This window comes from Atractosteus spatula, chromosome 11 (genome assembly GCF_055471065.1).
Source record: "Atractosteus spatula isolate fAtrSpa1 chromosome 11, fAtrSpa1.hap1, whole genome shotgun sequence".
Classification (NCBI taxonomy): Eukaryota; Metazoa; Chordata; class Actinopteri; order Semionotiformes; family Lepisosteidae; genus Atractosteus; species Atractosteus spatula.
In genome coordinates this window covers 769994-791010 of record NC_142716.1, presented here as the reverse complement: position 1 = coordinate 791010, position 21017 = coordinate 769994, and the positions used below count along the sequence as shown (strand labels likewise).

At 42.3% G+C, this 21017-nt stretch overlaps 1 protein-coding gene across 1 annotated transcript in view; it reads left to right on the top strand.

Moving 5' to 3' along the window:
* LOC148823263 (uncharacterized) overlaps window positions 1-8994 on the top strand; it is a 101686-nt gene extending 92692 nt beyond the window's left edge. The window contains exon 5 of the mRNA XM_088927396.1: window positions 3916-8994. Within this exon, the coding sequence (XP_088783522.1) occupies window positions 3916-4111 (196 nt within the window). The 3' untranslated portion in view covers window positions 4112-8994. The remainder of the gene's footprint in view (window positions 1-3915) is intronic.
* Window positions 8995-21017: the final 12023 nt, after the last annotated feature.

The window sequence follows — 21017 nt, the reverse complement described above, 5'->3', positions numbered from 1 at the left end:
TTCACTGAGTAGCACCATTGGAAAACTGGCAGAACATTTTGTTCAATTGTTCCATTACTGACTTAGTAACACATTCATGACTTCAAAATCTTTTATTCCTTGAGCATTTGGAAGAAACATTTGGAGTGACATTTGGGTTAAGGCCTCAAACCATATTTCCAAGCTGTTTGAAAAATACAATAGACCATTCTTGCGATGGCTTATAACTGAGCTGATACTGTGAACTTCCTTTATGAGCTTTTATCTGTCGACAGGTTAGCTACTGTTAAGCACAGGAAGTGTGTTTTTGACTTCACTAAAAATAGAGCTTTGTTCTGCCAACCTGAATTATGGACTGCAAATGATTCTGATAATTCCTGACAATTATAAGTAGCCATGGTTGTAGAGCAGGAATATGGTGACAGAAATAGCGTCAATTCAGATCACTTAGTCAATTTCGATGCATTTCATTGCAATTATTGTGACTAGAATTGAAAAGCCACACTGACAAGTGTCATTAACACAATGATCCTGTTATATTTACATAAAAATCCTTTAAAAACTGATCACCCTAATCTAAGGTTTATACACTAATGTGGAAGACAGTGTTTAAAGGACACACATATAGAGAAAGAGATGTCTGTGCATATGTTGAAAATTAGACACATTCTCTGTAAAGGTAATGATAACAGAAGAAAATGGAAATAGATTCAAAATCCAGATGACTTCTCATAAATATTAATAATGTCAGTATATTGCCAGTAGTTGTGTTTTTGTCCCAGTCTCAGATGTTCCTTCTGTCCTCCAGGTCCTCAGCACTGATACAGTATCGGTTTCCCTTTCTCTGTAATGGCGACTGCGTTACCTCCTTGTGGCCTCAGATGCCAGGAGTCAGACGCTAAGCCAGGCAGAGGCTGGAGCTGGTCAGTGCTGGGGAGGAAAGCCTAGAAAATGAAAACTAGCTTCTGCTGTAAGTGGCTGCTGGACCGATAGGAGGGGCTCTTCTCTTCCAATCAGCACTTCCAAGCCACAGCAAGTTGTTGGTGGGAGACCCAGATGCTGACCCCTCACACTGCTCTGGGATCTCAGCTCAGATGGTATCTTGGCGGCAAAGACCTAGTGGTGTCTGAGAGGTGCTCACCAATTTCAGAAAGAATATGAATCTGACAGCTTCAGGCCAGCTGTTCGTTTGCAACACTGTCAAGGAAAGGTTTTGCTGTGTTAATGATTTGTCACGGCATGAAGTTCATTCTTAAGCATTTCCCAATCACAGATTGATTTCGTAATGGGATCAATCTTAAACATGAAGAAGAGGGACACCTAGTTATTTTTGAGAGTGGATGTTTCCGGCTATTGTGCAATGTCATGCCACTGAAAAGCATTGGCTATTTGTAATCGCATTATCAATCGAGACGATCGCCGGGGAAACCATGAAAATACGGTTATTACAGGAACCCAGAAGTGAAAAGTTCACAAAGATAGTGTTCATTCTAGACATGTCCACTCGAGTTGGAGGTTGCTGAGCAACCTGAAGGGTCCTTGACAATGTCCTGACACTTTACATCAAGCACCTCTTGATTGTGGTGAGTGACTGTGGAATTGCAGTCATGAACTGCCTTTGTTTTTCATACTTGATGAACTATTTGGAGCGCCAGTCTAATTCCTTGGAAAGATAAGCCCATGTTGAGTTTATCCTCTAAAGTCTTTTATGAAGTGTTGCTAAATTTATTATAAAGAATAATCTGTGGACAAAACCTGGCTGGTCAAGAATTTTCTTGAAGCTCTGTGTACGGCAAATTCATACAGCCCACATTCCGGAGTAGAGGTGCGCTTATCTAATTTATTGAATTGCTTCTTACTTTTATAGAAATGTTTTTGCTTTGGTAGATAACCTGTTTGCCCTGATTGACATATGGTCTCAGTTCTTTGTGCACTACAAGGGCTTTTTTTTTGCTGTTTGCAGGTGCTGACTGCCCTAGGACTTTCTTCTTTCTTTACGAGAAGACTTGTGTGCTGTCCTCCAGTCAATACAATCATTTTCTGTGGTGTGTTTCATGATTACAGCTCTGTTGACCACTGGAAATCTCTCTTCCTATGAAGTTCCATACCAATTACTGCCAGATGTTGTCCTGTTGCAACTGCAACCTCTTGACATGGTTGAAAGGTTGCAGTGTCACAGTCACCGAGGCCGCTGTGGAATCAAGGAATTAGGTTCAGATGGATTGCTTCCCTTCCTGCAGATTGCTGAGAATTGTGGGAATAAGGAGGGAAGGCAGGGGTTATGCTGTAGTTTAAACTGAACTGGACAGAAGGAGCTTGTGGCCGCAATTGCGGAGTGACCCAGATGAGTCATAGTGACTGACCTGATCTTATGTGTCTTCTCAGTGCCTTCATGTTTATAGTGTAGAATATGGAGATACGTGTAGTCTTCAGAAACCCAGGGCATTACTTCAGTTCAGTTCAGTTTTTTTGTAGGGATTTTCTGCATATGTAAAGCAGGTTTTACAAGCTCAATTTCAATAAAAAGTGAAACTGCTCAGATTTAAGAAAGAATATGTTTAGGAATTTAACTGATGTGGTTGTGCGCATGGGCTGTTGTCAAAGTGTTTAGTTTGTGGCTCTGTTTTAGGAGTTAAATAATATGGCATGCATGCATTTTATGTCAGTGGTCTCGAATTTGTGTTTGTTAGATTGAGCCCTACAAGAGCATGAAATGTAACGTCCTGGACAAAAGAGAAGTGTCACTGTTAGAACAGACGGTTTGAAATGCAAGAATATTTGAATCGAAAGACACTTGAGTGAGTTTTTTACATGGTGCTTCTGAATTTTATTACTGAATTAATCAAAGTGTAACCTTGAGTGATTTTGTAACTGCACTACAATTGCCAGAACTTCACTGAAAGCTGGTATTATCTGCAGCTGTATGTAAAAACCAGATTGAAGATGTATATAGTTATGGTGTACAATTGCATTGCAATAGGTGTATTTACATACCTGACATTTAATGTGTATAACCGCTCCTGTATACATGGCAAAAATTCACAATTTACTATTGTGAAATTGAAGACCTTGCTTAAATAATGAAGCTTAAATAATTGAAGCATGCTTAAATAATGAAAATATAATTTTATCAGAAAAATTTTTAAATTTGTTTCAATTTGTTTCAAAGTGCCTGTCTCTGCACTTTGGAATATTAAAAAAAAAGATTCCGTGATCTCTGAGTTCTTGTTTACTTTCTTCTCTTCTGTGTGTTAACTCCTGACTAATTTCCACTCTGGGCTGCTAAAATCAATGAGTGGATGAGTTTCTCCCTCCTCCCCCTGACCTGCTGTGCAGGTGCAGAGTGCCCTCTGTGTGTCACCCAGGTGGGGCTGCATATCAGTGGCGGATGAAGCATTTCATATGTAAAACGCTTGGGGATCTTTTAGTATGAAAAGCTCTCTATAAAATATTTGGAGTTAGAAGTATCATTTTATACATGTCTCGGATTATTAATCTAAAAAGACCTTCATTATTTGAGCTTCAGTTTAAGCATTTGGTGGCATTTAGACCCTGTTTGTAGCTACAGTGGATATAATTCTTTTGGACGATTCGCCTCCGCTCATGGGTGCCCCAGATAAACCTGCACACAGACTTACTGACACATCTCCTCCTGACACAGCCTGCTACAGGGGTACCGGTTATCTCGCTGGAGTCGTCAGTAGATTCCAGGTAAGTTCTCTGTGCCCAGCAAGGGGATTGTGGACACAGATGGACAGTCCAGCAATGGGTGAAGCTCACATCACAGTAGACACACACGTGATGTGCCCAGGTTTTACAAACAGCAGAAAGGGAAAGATAAACAAGGTGAGAGGCCGAGATGGCACTGCAGAGCGGTGATAAAACTGACTTATTGTGACTGAAAAATCGCTTTTTCCGGCCTTTTGTTTCCCTCAGATGCTTGGTGAGCTACTGCAGCAGCCGGTACAGCGCGGCCAAGGCGTCCTCCTTCTCCGTGCTGGAGCGGTCGGCAGAGCAGCGCGACGCCGGCCCGGGCCCCCGAGGGCACCCATCCGCGGCCGCGGCGAGCTGCGCAGGCGGGAGGAAGCAGGAGAGCGCCAAAGCCAGTGGGAGCTGGGGCCGCAAGCTCTGAGCAGGAGCCGGCGCACTGCGGACCGACCCCTTGGAGAGCCCGGCAGCGCGTGGAGGAAAAACAGATTGACTCTCAGTGACTCATTTAGCTTCTGGATTGGACAGATTTCGCTCCTGCTGGCGACTTTGGCCATGTGTCAACGGGACAGACACCACCAAGAGGAGAGGTGGCTTATGAAAATTATGTTGTTGGCTTTTGGAGAGGCTGGAGAGGGGGGAGGCTGCAGAGAAGGAAGGGTGGATTTTCTTTTTTTTTCGGTGAGATTAAATTAAAGGCAACATTAGGCTGCTGGTAATAAGACGGAGCAGTTTGTGATTAGTGAAGTGGTTTTAGCGTAGGTAGGTTTGTTGAGTGAAGTGAGCCTCCGTCTGCCGCAGGTCAGTCAGGTGGCAGTGAGGAGTGTGTGACGACAAGCTTGACTGTTGCTGAAAACACCGCCTTCCACGCCGATTGGAAACGGATGTTTCCCCTCACAGCCTGATCCACATCTGCACGGCTGAGTTTTCCGAACCAGCCTGAAAGTTGGCAGAGTACCGCGCTGAGGGCATGAGGTCTCAGTCTTGCTCCCAGCCCCACTCAGGAGGTCCGAAAAGGTCCCGATCTGGGAAGACGACCTCGCCCTGCTCCACACGCCACCAGCTCTCTTCTTGCCTTGTCCTTTTCACAGTGTTCAGTACCATCTGGAATTCAAGTAGACATATTCAGCTATGAAAAAAACATTTTTTGGTAAGTCTGAAATGAAAATAAGGGTGGGTTCCTGGAATCAGGGTTTGTTGGGTTTCTGCCGAAACAGAAGAACAAAATAATGTGTTAGCAAAGGGATTGGATGGGAAGGAAAGAAAGGAGGACATTATTTAAGCTAAGCATGTCTGAAATGCTATAAACCGTGCAATTGCTCATTAATTATAAAGATTTACTATTTGATGGGTAAAAAGGGAAGGATGCACTCTTCCACTGATAGCGCGTCAGGTGAAGTTGCTGCAAGAACACTGGGGTCATTCCAACAACAGAGCAGCCTTTAGTGGACTAAATTGCTTTTTCCTGTTCCTTACATTTAAAAGCCTTTAAAAGCTTACAATTAAAGACCTCTTTGCCTTCACTTATTTATTTTTTTTTGTTCATATCAGCTTGAGAAATGAATGATATCTCTCCTTAGTCGGTGTCAGGTGGTGATTCAAGACTCCATTATCATTTGACAGCAGCACACTAAGGCCCAGAGCCATTGTATGAGTATATTGCCAAAGTAAAATAAGGGAGCAGTTCCCTCTGTAGCTCTGGAATCATTCTAATGTTGAGAATATGTTAACCCTTGCCTGCCTCTAAAGCTCACCTTAGTGAGTCTGCACTAGTCCTGCAGTGTGCAGAGCAGTGTGGTGAGTTTGGAGAACACGAACACAAGGAAGGTTTCATTTGGTTCATCTAGTCTGTTGGATGGTTAGTAGCTACCTGATCCAAAGATCTCATCCAGTCATTTCTTGAATGAGAAGAAACCAGGGTGCCAGCTTCACCATGGCTTAGTTGTTTGCTTCATGATACATTTGTGCTTGTAGCTACCCTTTCACAGAGCTCTGGTAAAGCCTAGAACACAACAGGCAGTACTGTCACATCAGAAATAGCAAGCTCTTGCTCCATTTTGCATAGAGCCTCTTAAACAACCTTAGAGCAAGTCTTCAAGCGTCTGCTCCTCTCTGCCTGAGAATCTCAACCCAGATTCAACAGTCAGAGTTGCGCAAAAATCGACCACAGTGTTTCAGAGACAGCATATGGGCTAGAGGTATTGTGAAGGGTAAGAATAAAATCAGATCAACTATTCCCTGCTTCCTACACACTTTTGGCACAAGGTATGGAGCTGAAACTGCGAGTGCTTCAGACAGTCAGCTCCAAGTGCTGCTCTGTTAGTGCAGTATGTTTTAGCACCACTATCATTATTAGAAACTGCCTTCAGTCCAAACTCCTCTCCCTTCCCATCTTATTTGTGACACATTAACAGCAAAAAAAATGGGACTAGGTTTCAGAAGTGGGAGGGAACTGCTTATCAAGCCGGCAGTGTGTTTATCAGGAGTCTGGTTTACTTAAAGAAAAAGGACACCTCCCTTTGTCTGTGAATAGGATGCAGGTGTTTTTACAGTCCCTTTAAAAAAAACACCAGCACCTGACATAACAGTGCCTTTTTTACAGCTCAGCAAACCCCTATTTTCCTCTTAATTGGCATAGCAGTTGAGAAGCCGTGGAGGGAATGATTTTGGCGTTGCCTATGAATATAGATTAACTTTCTAGATTGCCCTTTGATTTTACTTGGAAAAGACAGGAGGTCTATTTTGCTACTAGGGTGGTCCCAGCCAATATGAAATGCTTTGCCTCTAATTAGCCTATCAGCATTCTCACAAGTCCCTCATTATCCTGGTTTATATCTTCCTGTGTTCCAGACTGTACTTTTGCCTGGGTACAGACTGACCTTTTCTGTAGCCATTAGGAATGTGCGCTAGACTGAGGGATGCTGTGCTTGTTGATTTATTGAGCCACCGGTTCCCCGTGTCACCAGAAGAGCTAAACCAAAGTGACAAACATGAGCCAGAGAACAGGACTACTCAGTGCTACAATACCCGAGTCCATCTTTTCAGTCAGAGTTTTGTCTGGAAACTTCCAGGACCACAATGGCTGACCGGACGTTCTAGCAGAAGAATGAGTTTCTCTGCCCAGTAACTTCCATGGGATCCATTGTCCTTCTCTGTTCAGAATTTAGATTTATATCAGGAAAATACCAGTTGCTGTAGCCATAAACAATACACTGCACAGAGGAATGTGTTTCTGCATGCCTAAGCTGAAGAAGGCACCTTCCTGCAGGATTTTCATGGAGGTGTTCTCAACCGAACTGGGTGGATGTGATGATTTTACCACGGTGAAAAATGTAAAACACTGCCCTGTTTCTTTTTTGGGATAGCAGCAATAGGCAGGCAGGCAATTCAGGATATTCTGTGCTTCTTTTATTTGCATTGTCATTGTGTTTTGACAATGTTGTGTGTAAACCAAAAGACTCGTGACAAGACCCGAGAATGTCATAATGCTGATAGGTTCTTCATTTCTAAGTGACGTGATCAGCACCTTTCTGCTCCTTTATTTCTGCACTATAAATTTAATTTATTAGTCCAGATTATTTGCTAAGCTAACTAACTCGACAGGAGAAGGCCAGGCAGTTGATCCAGTTGTACAATGTTTACATACTGTACCTTCAGCAAAGCAGCCTTCAGCCCCTTAAAGAGCTACTGCTTGCTGGAGTCATAGACCGAGTGAGTGTGCATGGAAAAGAATGAGAGAAGGTCAGATCAGAGGAAGATTCAGAAGCAGACGAGAGTGTTCTCCACGAACACTTGCTTACAGACACCATGCAAAGTCATGTCTGAGCTGCCAAGACCTGAAGAGGAATCGTTTCTAAAACCTGGGAGACCAGACGCAGATGTAGCATTAGTTACAGGGTGACAGAAAACAACGGAAAATGAACTGGCGCTTCACCTAAATATCACACCTGCGGGGACGATGAGTGGCGAACCATCTCAGAAAGCAAAGTTTGTAAAACAGCTCCCATCCTGTTCGTCTGTGACGGATGGAAACGGACAGTCCTCTGCTTCCCTAATTAGGTTCACTCGGCCTTGTGCATCTCATTAGAGCCATTAGCTTCAGTGCATTTTTTTTAATTAAATAGCCCATGAAGAGGCAGTGAGAGGGGGCACTGGTCACATCTGTGGCTCTGTTGAATCATCCTTTAAGCTGAGATTAACCAAAAGGGGCTGCAGAGGGGAGAGGAATGGGAAAGGGCGGAGGAGGGGGGAGGGGTGCTCATTTAGATAAAGCCGGTAAACAAAAACACAGATAATGAAAAAGGCGAAAAACTGAGGAAATGTCACTTAATTCCGCTGGACTTTCCTGCTGTGAGCTTGACTTCCTCGCAGCAGTTGCACCTTCGTTGAACTGGAATGAAAAGTGTTGGTGTATTTTTCTTATGATGACTCCCAGAAAAGCACTTTATTGTTTTGTACCATGCTTAAGTCGACATAAACATGAAAACTTGTGCCATTCTTATTATTCTCATACCACTACCGCATGTATCATAAATTTAGGATTTTTAATGCGCTCCATTTTGCAGTATTCATCTTCTCGTTCGCAGCAAGCTTCTCTCTTTTTAACAGCCGCTGTACGTTTGAGAGCATCAGTATTATCTCCAGGATGGATCACAGGGCTAACGCACTCCATAGCTGTTATGAAATGCCATAGCAAAAAGAGAGCCCACGCCTGTGTGATTTCAAGGCTTAATATTCTGATGTGCCAGATGGGCACTTTCATGACTGTATGAGCGTGGATTATTTCATTTCCTACATCTGGGACTCCACATGGCGACACAGAATGCTGCTGGAGAGCTATGCAGGCTGCCGGCTGGGGGAGCGTACCTTCGCCGGGGAGCTCTCTTGATCTCGGAGTGAGGCAGAGGCGCTGGCACAAATGGCATCCGAAAGGTTACGTGCCTGGGCTCCGGCACAAGACAAATGTTCCTGAAATATCGCTGCTTGAAATTCTAGCAGTGTCCAGCCGCAGCTCCAGGCAAGCCGCGCCTGGTACTCCAACAGCACGGTCTTTGCTTGTTTTGTGTATTTTGTCCCCCCCCGTTGATTGTACTTTAGTTTTGAAATTTTATCAAAATCCGACAAATTCCGGTCTGCTTTCATGTGAAACTGCTTTGAGTTTTCCACAGAACTGACTGGAGTGCTCTGTGGCAGTAACCTAGCTGTCATAAACTTGTCTTTTCATTTCTGTGTTTTGTAGTGTTTTTTCTATGGTTGTTGCTTTGTAAATAAAAGTCAAGTGACCTGTGTGAATCAGGTGAAACTCCAGATGTGTAAGTGACTTTCTTTTCCTTGTGCTCGGGAGATAACTATTTCCATCCCAACTTGAAGCTCTTTTTCAGCTGGTTTCTAAGGAGGTCCCTTAAAAAGGAGAAATGTAAATAATGTCATTCTCCGACATGCACTGGTGTAAAGTGGCTTTGTGACAGAAAAGTGGTTTGTCAGTGTTGGATTGGCAAGCAGTGCTGTACACACAGCTTCCCACCGATCTCTGCAACAGACTGGCCTCATGCTGCTGAAGTCATCAAAGACCAGTGCCTTGAAAATATCATGAGATGAGGAGAGTTCAGTCATGCTATTCTTCTCTAAACACCATGTTTTCTATGGATAAATCTTGTCTCTGCTTCTGACAGATACAGGTGACCTGTGATGGGTTAACTGGCCCTAGTGTGAGTCTGCCCCACAGTGGACTGGTGTCTCGTCCAGGGTGTACCCTGCCTTGCGCCCATTTGGCCTCTGTTTGGAGTGTGCAAAGCAAGATCAAATTGTGTGCTGGAGCTAAATGTTTTGAAAGCCTTCTTGTAAATCTTTCACTGCAGTTGCAGAGGTACTTACAAAACCTGTGCTGCTGTGTTGGTATCCAAAAGCCAGCGATCACTTTGATTTTTCTAATTTAATTTGTTTTAGCGGGGAGCATTCTTACTGTGAGTGGACAACCCAAACACTCCCCTGCCTCACTGTATCTCAGCTACATGAGCTGCATTGCCAGGGCTCTGTTTTCAGTGAGACATGTAATGTTTTATATGAGCAACGTGGCTCTTAGTTCAGAAATAATGTGTGCATTTCAGGACACATTCTCCCTTTACCCCTTGGAAACATAACAAAAATGCTTTCATTGTTTAACTGCAAAGTCAAGTCTGTAATCTCTCCTGGTCAGGCAGTTGACCCAGCGATGATTATCTTGCTTCTGTTTCTTTTAGTGCAGGAGAGGACTCCACTCCTCTGACCATGACTAGAATAAGCCACGCCTGCTCTTTTTTATTCTTGCAGGAGGTGAGCTCCCTTAGCTTTTCTTTGGAAAAAAAAGCATTTGGGATTGGGATGTTTTTTAAGAGCCCTTTATTCTTAAATATTGTATGTTGCATTATTGCTGTTTGAGTAATTACTATTACTATTACAATTACTATTCAGAAAGTTAATATGTTCCCAAGTACTGTGTTTTTGTAACAGGGCATGGTTGGCATGGAGGCACAGTGTTTAGCATGGCTGCCTTGGGTTCCATTCCTGACCCAGGTTGCTAACTGCATGGTGTTTGTACTGCGTGTGCACCGTTTTCACTTGGGTCTTCCTGGGTGCACTGGTCTCCTCCCACAATGAGCAGGTTAACTGCCCCTGCTGTGAGTGTGTGCCCTGTGATGGACTGATGTCCTGCCTTGTGTCCTTTGCTTGCCGGGATAGTCTCTATCTCCACCTTGACCCTGCCCTGAACTGGAAGAAGTGCTTAGACAGTGGACGGATGAACGCATGGTCTTTATATGGTGGAAAGAACATAATTTATGTCCACTCTCTCATACACGTAGTGTCATTTAAAGTACCACTTAACAATCCGTTGTTAATGACAACATCATAAGTATCACAATGAAATGAAGAATAGTGTGATGACAAAATGGAATTAAACAGTTACTGTCATTAAAAGTTAAACAGCAGTATGTATGTATATACGGGCTACAAAGCTAAAATATTAAAATAAGTCAAAGTCAACCTTTGCAAGAAAAAAAAGAAAAAAAAAATTAGTCGTACATCAGGGTACATGATTTTTATATTCAGTATGTCTCTCTTTTCTTCCTCCCTGTGGCCCAGGTGGACGGGCCTGCTGTGCTTTAATCAGATGTGAAATAGCAGGTATCTTTGATGAACCAACACAAATTTGGCGGTCAGGTCTGTTGCTCCAAATGTCCCAGTTGTGGGAGGTTTTTGATCTCCAGCTCCAATGATCTCCCGTTCCGCTACCTGTTGAGCAGATTAAGCACTGGTCCAGCAACATTAGCATTTTATAAACAACAAGCTGGCACTGATGAAAGTGGGAGAACAGAGTGCCTTCAAAAACAGTCACCAAACAAAGTGAGAGCCTGGCAGATTCAGGGAGAGCCCTGCAAACCTGCTTTGTGACTCTCCCTTGTGCAAACCATGCCTGAGCCATTCAGCCACGGCCCCAGAGAGCCCAGCGAAGGCTGCTGGACATCAGAACTGAGCCAGGCCCATCAGCTTGCTCTAACCTGACTTCAGTGGCAAAATCTGTTTTTTACCTACCTTTAGCTGTTCAGTCTTGTTTTCGGCAGGCTGTGCACACAGGCCTATTTTGTCTGAACCTTGTGATGCTTCAACAAAACTTCAACAAAAATAAAATAAACAGCTCTGATGCCTGTGACGCAGTGTTCTAGGGTGAACCTCAGGAAGGGCGCTATAGATTAGATTGAGTCTCCTCTTTTTTTATGCACAAGACAAAGTAAAAATTCCCCCTCGCCCCTCTGGCTCCCCCTCCCTCTCCACAGGAGAGGCTGAACTTTAACAGGACTGGCTTCCCTTCAGTGCCCGAGGTGGGATGGTGTTTGCAAGCCTATGTTCTTGATCCAGCACCTACAGTATATAGGATTTATGGAGACTTGGTGGAAAATTGCAGATGTTTAGTTTTGTGGCCCACATGATTAAATCAGACCTATAGGGCTAAGGGAAACAGATTCTGGTCAGTGATATAATTGAACTTTTATTATTGTTTCACAAGGTAAATTTTACCCTTCGGAATTAGATGAAAGAGACACTGTAATGTGATACATTAATCATACATACGGTCTAAATATTAGGCAAAACCAGCCAAGGCTTTAGCTTGTGAAAGACCATTTCACTGGGCCTGAGCCTTTTTGAAAAAAAAATAGAATTCTTTAACAATAACTGATCCCAGCCCCTTGGTTCAAGTTACAATCTCCCTTCAATTTACACAGAAGAGTACAAACGTGAGGACTTTGTTCCCACAGAAAAACAGATGACCAAGCTTTGCGAGGCACTCTCTTCAGATGTCTGAATATGAGTCAAAAGGAAGTGCAATTAATCTTCTTGGAAGAGAAGGAATATCAGGTGGTTCAAAGGTTTCATGTTTCACCCATGAGGGGACACCATACAGTATGTGAGTGGAGGACCGGCGTTATAAGAAAGTTGTGTGATTCGTTACTGGAGGGTGAAGCTGGTGCCTTCTGTTGGGAGTGCTTGTTGTATCATCTGCTTGCTGATGTCGGAGGCCACATTTTCAGTATAAAAATAAAATGAGAAACTATCAAAAATCATTTTGCATCTCTCCCCAGATTTAGACATATAAATTGAATAAAAAATGTGCACATTGAAATATGTATAAATCACAAATTAAATGAATTATTTTCCTCATTTAAACTCTGTGGATGTGAGGCGGCATGCAGAGATCATTATAGCAATGATAGCAATATCTGTGTATTTGCATGTTAAAGGAATTCAGCATTGCATTTGTGCCGTTTAAGATAATGTGACAGTTGGGAGCACTGTGGCAAGCTATTCTGACATGGAAATGTGTGTGGCAGCATAGCAGCTCATAAATGCAATGTCCCTTCATTGTGCTGTATAGCAGACTGCAGGCTATTACTAATTGAAGGATGCAGCCCTATTGTAATGTAAATTGTCTTCATGTTGCGGTTAACGGTATAATCATTTTTACTGTCCAACAAGATAAGGATTGAAGATGCCCAAGAAAGGGAAAAAAAGATGTCCTGTCCGCTGGGGAAGGAATGTTAGAAATAGAGAAGGAGCCCCTAGAGCCTGTCATCTGCGTTTTATCACACATATCAAAGTCAAAGGCCTTTCCCAGGAATCCCTCCGCTGTGCTGTGGAGTTACTGGAACCCTTGAAAGGTGAGGGTGTCAGAAAGCCGCTGGGAGAGCTGCAGCCCTGGCCTTCGGCACACCGACGCAGCCCAGTGGTGCCCATGACTCACTGCATCACAGCACCGATGCTGACGGGTTATCCTGTTGTAGCAACAGCAACTGGCGGTTAACGTCAAATTATTAAATTAGCTACACTGGATTATTCCGCATTTCCACATGCTTGTGTAGCTGTTGATGTACGGTGCAAAGATGAACAACAGTCAGCAAAATAATGATGTTTAAAACTTTTCAAGCTTGCAAAATATTGCGAATAAATAATGCAAAACAATCTATTGCATTTTACAAATATAAAATAGTTGCTATTCATTCATTATAAAAAGTGTATACAAGAACTAAACACTTGCTACTGTATACTGTTCATTGCATACTGTCATGACCACAATAGTGCATGTATCAGAACATTATCATTAGCTGGGATGCACTGCTTTGATTTGTGTAATTGTTTTTTCCAGTAGCAGGAAGAAAGCAAACGAAAAGGGTGTGAAGAACAGGAAGCCTTTCACCCATTGAGCCCTGCAAACAAAAGACAGGTCAATACAGTGTCCTGCAAACAAAACTGAATCACCAGAAATGCTGAGAATGACAGTACTGAAATGCCTCTATCACTGTAAAACTAACACTAGCACAGTTTTATATTTCCCAGAAGGTGCCGGACCCCCCAAAGATGGAAATTACAGGACGGTGAAGCTGACTGCCTCTTCCGGGTGTTTTCTCTGAGTGAGTAAGGACCCGCAGTTTGAATCTGCTTTATGAAAGCATAAGGGTCTCATTTTCTTCCTTAAATCTACTAAAGAATCAGACCTCTGTTTGAGCATTAAAGAAAGTGCAGCCATAGAGAAGTCGTAAACCGAATGTGTATGTCTGTGGATTCCAGCTAGTGTGTATGGCTGCTGCTGCTCTGCAAACAAGACCTCACTTTCCTTTTGCACAGACAGCACACCTCCGAACGTCTTGCACGTTCGCAGACCCAGAGAGCTGGGCAGCTCAATTCCGAAAGACAGCGCGAGGAGCTGGAGCAGCACACTGCATTCCAACACCGGAAGCACGGCACTCTGGAGGCAGGTTGGTCTTCTCCCTCTAATCTGATACAGGAGAGCGATGGGAAGAAGGATCAGCTCCAGTCCTCGGATGATTTATGTTTCGGGACATGTTAATAAAAATATCAAAACAATCAGGATTCTGCGGGAAGAGATACTGCCCTGTTCCGTACATCATATAAGACAGTCCTGGTAAGTAGCTCGTTGGCTTTAGATTCTGTGCTCTATTTTGTTTTCTTTTTCCCCGAAATAAATTTGCACATATTAAGATCTGTCTGACACGCATGGCAGGGTGGGAAACTGATGACATATATCAGACCTGCTGGCTCTGTGTTAAAAGCAGTTATTTTATTGCTTTACATTCTCTCTTGCAGACCAATGTTTCACCTCTTGAGAGGCACTCTAACATTTCCTGTTCTCGTCACTAATCCAGCCTGAGGTATGTGGGATAAAGAACCCCTTTTCAAAGACAGATGTTTACGGTAATTTTCCTGCCTTGTGAAAAGTCAGCCGCACCTCCAATGAGTTATTGCTGCTCCTCGTTCTCGTAGTGTTGAGAATCCTGTGTTGGTTCGCTCAACTTGAGCACGGAGGGGAGTCCGTCCACTCCCCCGGATGAGGTCCGTCTTTCATGGGCGGCAAGCTGCAGCTTAAAGGGTGTCTCTGTGACGGCTCAGGGCAGTGAGAGCACAAGCAGACGGCCCTGACCTCCCCACCGTCCTGCCACGCCTCGGAGTGACATTGCAGCGCCTCTGAGCCCCCAGCTAACCCACTTCAGGGTGGTTTAGGTTAGGTGCAAACGTGTTTAAAGGCAACCCCTCCCCAAAGAGGAAAGCATGGATTCTGGAGTGGCCTCCCCATCCCCATCCGCTCCTCTCTCTGTCCCTCCTGGGTGGATGATGGCAGCTTGGAGGTGCAGCTCCGGTGTTTCTGTGTCCGAGGGGTGAATGTGATGTCAGCCGGCTCGCGTTCCAAGCGTGGACATCTCAGAGCTCTGCCGGCACGCGGCCGGTCAGAGAAAGCACGGCCATAAGCACAACAAAAGTCTTTGCTGCTTGTCGTACCACATCTGCCTCAATGCAGGTCACTTCTCAGCCACTGGCAGCTCTTGTTAGGCCCACACCTCAGGAAGGACCATGTGATCCTGGCTACATCCACTGCAGGGCTAGTTGCTGATTGCAGTCTGATCTCATTGCCATTTCTTTAACATAATTCACCTTATTAGAAGTGAGGAGTTCATCCTAAGGTAGGTTGAGGAAATGATTCCAGCCCTTTTTAACACCACTAGTGTTTAACCTGTCCTACTCCCACCTTGGATTCTATTTCCTATTTAGTCAAAATGGGATGTAAAGCGTGTAACCCAGTATTCTCAGCAGATATATTCCACCACACACAGGGAGTCCTTCCCTGAGTGTGATGGATAGAAAGTTAAGTGAATGTCACAAAAAAATGTATCATGTTCTATTTTCCTTCACTGTGGATATGCCAGCAGCTCAATTCCTTCAGGAATGCATTAACAAAGCAGTTAATTCTATAATTAATTAAAAAGGAATCATAATTCAGTGAACACTTCAAATTAATCTGTTGAGACTTACTCTAGTGCTGCGCTTACACTTACATTTTTTTATCTCATCAAAAACATGGCTCACATTCCTGTGCGTCGTGGTGTGCTTTATATTAGTTTATTTTGGCGGAGCAGTCAAAGCGACTATGGACACTCACATACTGTAGCAAGCAAGCATTATGAGCTGGGTATTTACATAGAAGTGCTCATAATGTCACTTTAATATCATTCACAGCCTTGTAAAATGAAAGATGTGTGCAAAGCTACCCTGATAAGATCAGTTTCAAGAAAAGGACGGGTCATTAAGCAGTACAGGAATTTTACCATCCCAAAGAGCAGTGAGCGCATTTGTGAAGCTGTGCTTTAGTACCCGACAAAGCCATGATGTTACATTATTTACTTGTAGTTTAACGTCTCTTGTAAGGGAAACCGAAGCCTCATAAACCTCGCCTTTTGTTTAAGTTTAATTGGTTGCTTTGCACAGTGCTCTGTGTGGAGATTAAAGGTCAAGGAATCCTTGCTTCTTCGTCAATCACTGATTCTCATTATAACCTAATGGAATTTCACTGTGAAAAACAAACAGCCATTTTTATCGCTTTGAAAAGCTGGCTTTCTAATTGTTTTATTTCTCTCAGCAGTTGCATCATGCTTTTGCCTGATCTACAATAAACAGCATTTTAAAGATCAGCAGCCTCCCATCAGAGCACTAGCAGGTTGTGAGCTTTTCATGCATGTTAAAATACAAATAAAAAAACGCAGTCTTTAAAATATTTTCACCTTCCAAACACACCACAATCAAAAGATATATAAAAATTCAATTTAAGCGTTTGGAACCATCTAGTATTTGAAACATAGAAAACTGGAATTAAAAGCAGGGATAGCTTTTGTCACTCTTGGCTGAGGTATAAGATGTCTGCATCATTAGGTCATGGGTTTGTGCTCATTACATTGAGGAACTGTTCTCAGACCATTTACAGCACTTCTTAAGAAGGGAATGCTCACATAATCATGAGTTTGGGATTAAAGAATACACAGAAACTGTGTCGCTCTATCTATCAAGCAATTTGGCAGATTATGAACTGCTAATGAGCTTCTCTTAGCTGCAATACTAGTAGTGAAGAACAAAAAATCAAATTGGCTTAGTCACAAAATGTTTGCAGGATGATCCTTCCTCCTCTGCCAGCCAACTCTAACACTTGAAAGATGTTCCTATTAACACTGGGAACCAGAAACCTGTTTTTTATCAACTAGCCCAGTCTGACAAATTAAGCCTATGGAGTCATTAGATTAAGATAAGAACTTATCTTTTACTTTGAGACAGACTTTTATGTGTAGTATTTTTCTACAGCTTGGATAGTAATTAGGAGGACTCTGTGTGTTTTTTTTTCAAGAGCAGCAGACAGACCCTGTAGTATTTTAACCCTGCTGTTGTCTGCATGCAGTAGACTCCAGGCCTGTACAGCAGGAACAGGGCAAAGCGAGAGCAGAAGCATCTCTGAGTGACTGTGTAAGCTCTCAGCAATTGAGACATTTTTCTGCTTGGCTATTTCAATGTTTTTTGTGTGTGAGTGGAGATCCAGGGATGTTTCTCATGATCAACTCTGTAGTGCAGGCATTAGTGAGGTGAGAGGACATCACAACAGACAGTCATAGTGACTGAACTCATACAGGGAGCATAAAGGAATGTTTGATGTACAGTGATTTATCTCGATGCTTCAAATAGCCTGTGTTATGCCTGAAAATGAACAAGAAGATTAATTGACTGACATTAAAAGTTATGTACAAAGCATGTAAGTTAATGGAGTTCTTTGATTCATTTTTATAGTGTGATACTGTAAAGCTCAAAACAATGAAGAGGGAGAAAAAAACAGGTTCCTTCAGTTGGAATTGTGCAGCCAGAGTTCATTCAATTTTGAAATGACAACAACTTGAACAGTGCTCAGTCTGGACAGGTCTGTGGGCCACAGGCTCAAGTGGAACAGCACCTCCCAATCAAAGTTCCTCAAAGCTGAGATGAGTCTTTTGGGGTCAGTGAACAAACTCTCTGCAGTCCTCGTAGATCCAAGTGCGTCACTTGGAAATATTTAACATGTACTCTCCATGGGGGAGAGAAAAGGCATTTTGAATGCTGTTTTAAAGTTCAGTGCAATAATACTGTATTGAAATAACTCAAATAATGGCTGTGGCAAGGGACTCCTTCCTTTATTCCTGCTGTTTACTGTACAAGTGGAGGAGTACATTGAAAGAGCTTGGTATCTGGCACCCAGCGTCCCCTAAATATGAACTAACTATCTAAAGCACAGAGCAACAACAACACAGCCTTTAAACAATGCACTTAATCTGCAGCTTAACTGTCCTTTGTGCTCATTAACCCAATTCAATGCGCTTTTCTTCTAGTTCAAATTAAGCAATATTAAATATTTAATTAAACAAGCCTGAATTTCCTACTTTAATCTATATTTCTTTCTCTTTAAATGTTATTAATGCTTTAGTACCAATGCTTTACAACAGCAGGAATCCCCACGCTTTACGATTCCTTCAGAAGAATCTCTGTGTGAGAAGTCAACACTCATACCCACACTGCTCTAATCACACATAAATATGCATTCAACACGCCTTTTGTAAACCATTTCAAAGTTGCATGTAATGAGCTGTGGAGCTGTGTGGAGCTGTGTTTCCGAGGGTGTGGGGCTACCTTGGTGGCTCCTGGAGGAATCTCAGACAGGTGGACGTATCGGAGGCCTGTCTCTCTCACTGCACTGCCACTGGGGAAGCTGCCCATTTGAAGAACCTGGTAATTATGCTCCATTTACCAAAATGGGCTCCTTTAAGAGAGGGACTCTTAAATATTGTAAGCCAGCGAAAAGGGAAAAGCACATTATATTTTCCATTTTAATGAGCATTAAATAAGCAAAGCTTCCAAATAACATACTGCAAAATGTAAAAAGGATAGACTTGGGACATAAATGGCAAGTATAGCTCTTGGGCATGTTGACGTCTCTTTGATGTGAGGCCTAACTAGCTTTGGCTAGTTTTTGTATACAGACTGACTGATGTGTTTATTCCCTTTATTGGAGCATTCTTATTTAGTAGGTTATGCCAGCAGTACCTTTAATGCTTGATGCACTAATGTTGCAGTGGAGATCTCTTTAAAGTTTCAGCTTATTAGTGCACTGTGTGATTTTTTTTGGGGGGAGGGGTTAGAACAGTTTTTATAGTGAGCTTGACCATCAGTTCTGCAATTTCTGATGGTATGCTATATAATGGGATTGACCACTAATTATATACTGTATTGGATCAAAGATGTAAGAAGGAGAAAATGTTCAATTTTGACATTCTACAAAATCAAAAGGCAAGCTTTCTCTTTGTGGTTTTATGCCACTATTAACTAAAAATAAACAAAAAGATTAATTGCAGAAACAAATCCAGCACAGTAAACAGAATCATTCCCATTTTTTACAAATGCTGTGCTTTTCTTACATCACACACAATAGCATAATTGTGTGGTGCTGTTACTAGTTTCACAATAAAGCTGAAAAATCATAGAAAATAGGTTTATCCACTTTGTTTCAGCCAAGAGACATGATATTCTGATAAGAAGGTCTCAGAAAGCTCCCTTCTTTCCTTGAAGTGGTGTGAATTTCATGTTTCCTAGATCCTGATATACGACACATAGAACAATGTTAACCACAACCTGATATCCAGGTCTATAATAGCTCACATTGCACAAAGAGGATATACTGTAAGTGTCAATGTTTTGGAACATGATGACTTTAAGTTATTAGAAGACCCTGCAGTTTTGTTCAAATCTGGTTTGGGAAAGTGTCTGATACCAACCTTACTTATCCAGTTACTCCAGTGCAACAACCCATTCTTGCGTGATAATTTAAAAAAAACAACAACAACTACACAGCATTGTAGCCTATTTTTAATTAACCTTTTAACTGGGGAGCTAATGAAGTTTGTTTTCCTGTAAGGCTTGATTATGGGAATTAAATATGCAGGTATAGTGAGGGAGCAAATGAAAGCAGAATTTCTATGGGATGTTGTTGATTTCCTTGCTTATTGTTCTGCTAACAGCGCCATGCTTCTGGATGGAACTACCCTGGCCCTGGAGCTGCAAAGCAAGGAGAGAGAATGCAAAACCAGAGGGCAGAAAGCAATCAGCGCACTTGCCCTCACCATGGAAAATTACCCAGGCCGGTGAGTGCTTAACTGGGGGTTTCAGCAGCAAGACAGTTAATACGCACTGTGCACTCGTACTGTTTTAACTAGCCGCTCATACTAGCCTGGTTTAAATGAGAAGCCCTTGGCGCAAATAGATCTACATGTTCATTTGGTATATTAAGAGAGGCACATAGTTAAAGAGTGTTCATTACAATTGTAAATTCCAGCCCCAGGGCCCTTAGCCCAGTGCTAGATTACATGAGGTCTATGTTCATGGACAGCATTTGGCGTCTGATTGAAGGTCCAGTGCAGCTAATTAATTTCATTAGGAAGTGAAGTCATCTTCTAGCAGGAATTAATATTTGGAGCTTCATGTTGCTAATTCATTTCCAGATTTAATTAGCTCAGAGAAGAAATGTTGCTTGGGCAAGAGGACTTTTTAATTATCAGCTTGGATAAATTTGAAAATGTTGATGCCTAGGGGTTGAGTTAATTAAAACCTGCATTATTTTAACTTTAATTAGCTCCCATCTTTGTTTTGCTTCACCATATGGCCATGTCCTGTAGTCAAATTTAGTTAATTAAGCTAATTAAGCTAATCATTTTAATTACTCAAGACAATGTGATTGGATAGAGGATGACTACAAGTTTATGGCCAAGTACTTCTTTTTCATTAAGTTGAAGGGACAGAGTTATTTCTGATTGCGGCTGGCAAGCTCTGCTGTGCAGTCCAGGGATGTGACAGCCTCAGAGATATTAAGGCTGAAGCCTAATTGCATTTCTTGATAAAAACAAAATGTCACTAACACAACTCTTTTAAAGAGGAGAATAATTTAGTGCTACATCTATTAGCATTCTGTTAAGTCCTGGTACGGTTAGGGCTGTTGGCCATCCTTAAACAGAATAAAATAATAACACAAAGTCACTCAGGAATAGGAGTTCTTTCAGCACTCATCCTTGATTTGTTTTGTCTACTAGTCTTTAAACTTTCTGTCAAGAATCTACAGCTGTATCGCTGCAAAAGAAAAAGGAGCTGTTTCTTAATAGATTCTTTAATATTTTCTTTGAAGCCGAAGTCCCTTTGTGCTTATCAGCAGTGACAGAATGTTATAACAGGGCATTTGTGACGACTTTCCATAGGCAGGCAGATTGTAACGGACAAGCAAGATAGGTCTTCTTTCCCCTTCAGCAGAACAGTGCCTTTTTATTTTCAGATCATTCACATATGGAACCCTGAGTTGTTCCTTTGTCATAAACAAACTCTAATTCTGAATTAAATCAGAAAACCAAATTAATTCTAAAACCGACATGAGTAATGTGGATAATTAAGGATGAAAA